Below are 2,142 nucleotides of genomic sequence, written 5' to 3' on the forward strand. Positions count from 1 at the left end.
AATGCCGAACGAAAAAATTGAGACCGTGGCGTCGCGGACGTGACAAACATAGTTAATGTTTTGTAATTTAAGAATCCGTATATATTATTATATAAGATATGGTTATTAACAATATCCTCCATTTTAAAAAATAACCTTGTTATTTCTCATGAAATTGTTTTTTAGATTTATAAATCATTAGATAAAAATATAAGTTAAGTCTTTAAGGTTTATAATTCTTATATAAGATTATATTAGATAAAAAATACAAGTTAAGTCTTTATGGTTTATAAGTCATTGAAATTAAGCTCTTTGCGCTGAACTTTAAGATATTCTGCAGGTTTTCTTTCAAAACAGTTTGTCTTTCTATTAAGCTTCATGTTTTCCATGAAATCAAATGGTGTTTTGACATTAAAAAGTTTTTTACAATTTAAAGATTCTAAAACATTGTTTGGTGTATACTGAATATGCTGTTGCATATCATCTTTTTTCATTCCAATTATATTTACGTTTAATGATTTAGTATAGAATTTTTCTTCTATATCATAAGCTTCTTTGGTTATTTTTAATATATCATCTTCTGATGCTTTTAATTCAGAAGGTATCTTATGGTGTAAATAACATGCAAACTCAAAATGCAATTGTTCGTCTCTTGCTACAAGTTCGTTTCCTCGAGCTAGACTATTCATCAAGCCTAAGTGTTTTAAGTAGAATATTGCCGCGAAAGAGCCTGTAAAAAATAAGCCTTCTACAATGGCAAAAGCCACAAGTCTTACTCCAAACAATTCATCAGAGTTCATCCATTTTTCAGCCCATGTTATCTTATCATTAATAGCCTCGTCTATATTATATCTCGTGTTCAAGTCTTCTACTTCTTTTTCGTCTTGTACAAATAGGCGTACATGTTTGTCATAAAATATTTCACGAATGTTTTCGATAAATACCTGAATATTATAGAAATATTCAGCCCCTGGTGTTATATTTTTAATATCATTAATGAAACGTGTAGAGATGTTTTCACATACTATTCCATCGCTGTGTAGAAAGCATGAAAGTATATATACTATTAATCTTTTTTGATCATCATTTAATTTATCCCAATCACTTAAGTCTTGAGATCAACTTCATCTTCAGTCCATATAAAATTTCGTTGTCTCAGATAAAAGTCAAATAGATCAGAGTCATATTTTGATGTAAATGAATATGATTTAATACTCATTTTTATAGTCTTAAGTTTTCTAAATACTATTTTTTTTTCACTTTTTTTCAGTTTTTTTTAGGTTTTTTTTTTGGTTCCGCTAGATAATATTTTATTATATTCTAAGTCATCTAAAGTTTCTAATATATCGTTATCTGAATCATATATATAAGTATCAAATTCATCGCTTGTAAAATCCTCCCTGTCGGTTTGTGTAAGCATGTGTGATCCTGCTCTGTTATGAGGATAGCCTTTGATGATAAGTGGTCACGTCTTGCCAGGAAATAAGGGTGACCTGTTCTTGTTGAAGGGGCATTGTCACACCTTTGATAGGCACACCCCCCCTTTTTTTGTTTACGAAGAGGAAATGCGTTACCGCATACCCCAGGCCTCGGGGGAGGTTATGTGGTTATGTGGGGCTCTCCCTCGCCGGCGACGTGTCGGCGAGGGCCTACTCACTAAAACCTCTCCGGGTGTCCTGCCCTGGTCCATGACTGTGGGGCTTCGGGAACGCGTGCAACATGCTTCCGGAGCAGCGTGCTTCTGGAGCAGCATGCTTCCGGAGCAGCATGCTTCCGGAGCAGCATGCTTCCGGAGCAGCATGCTTCCGGAGCAGCATGCTTCCGGAGCAGCATGCTTCCGGAGCAGCATGCTTCCGGAGCAGCATGCTTCCGGAGCAGCATGCTTCCGGAGCTGATAGGCACACCCCCATGCTGTTTCCCTCAAGGGTTGGGTATAGGTTGTTATGCAAGGGACACTTTTAATTTCACTGACATTTGGGTCTTCTCTAGATTGTGGATATTTGGAGAAACCGACTTTAAGACCCCTTATAGCTTGAATTACCTCCAATTCGTTGCTTCAACTTTGAAAAGCAAGTTGTTGGATAGATCGGGTGTTTGAAAACATTCCTGTTCATTTTTCCTGGTGACCTACATTTGAGAGAGCATAAATCTTATTTAGCAGTC

At 36.0% G+C, this 2,142-nt stretch overlaps 1 protein-coding gene across 1 annotated transcript; it reads right to left on the minus strand.

Moving 5' to 3' along the window:
* Positions 1-266: 266 nt before the first annotated feature.
* On the minus strand, positions 267-1,732 carry LOC105206801 (ribonucleoside-diphosphate reductase small chain-like). Its single transcript, XM_039446869.1, has 2 exons — positions 1,637-1,732; positions 267-923 (listed from the first exon to the last, which is right to left on the minus strand). The coding sequence occupies exons 1-2, from the start codon at positions 1,730-1,732 to the stop codon at positions 267-269; spliced, it is 753 nt and encodes a 250-aa protein (XP_039302803.1).
* Between the last annotated feature and the right edge of the window lie 410 nt (positions 1,733-2,142).

Source organism: Solenopsis invicta, chromosome 3 (assembly GCF_016802725.1).
Source record: "Solenopsis invicta isolate M01_SB chromosome 3, UNIL_Sinv_3.0, whole genome shotgun sequence".
NCBI lineage: Eukaryota > Metazoa > Arthropoda > Insecta > Hymenoptera > Formicidae > Solenopsis > Solenopsis invicta.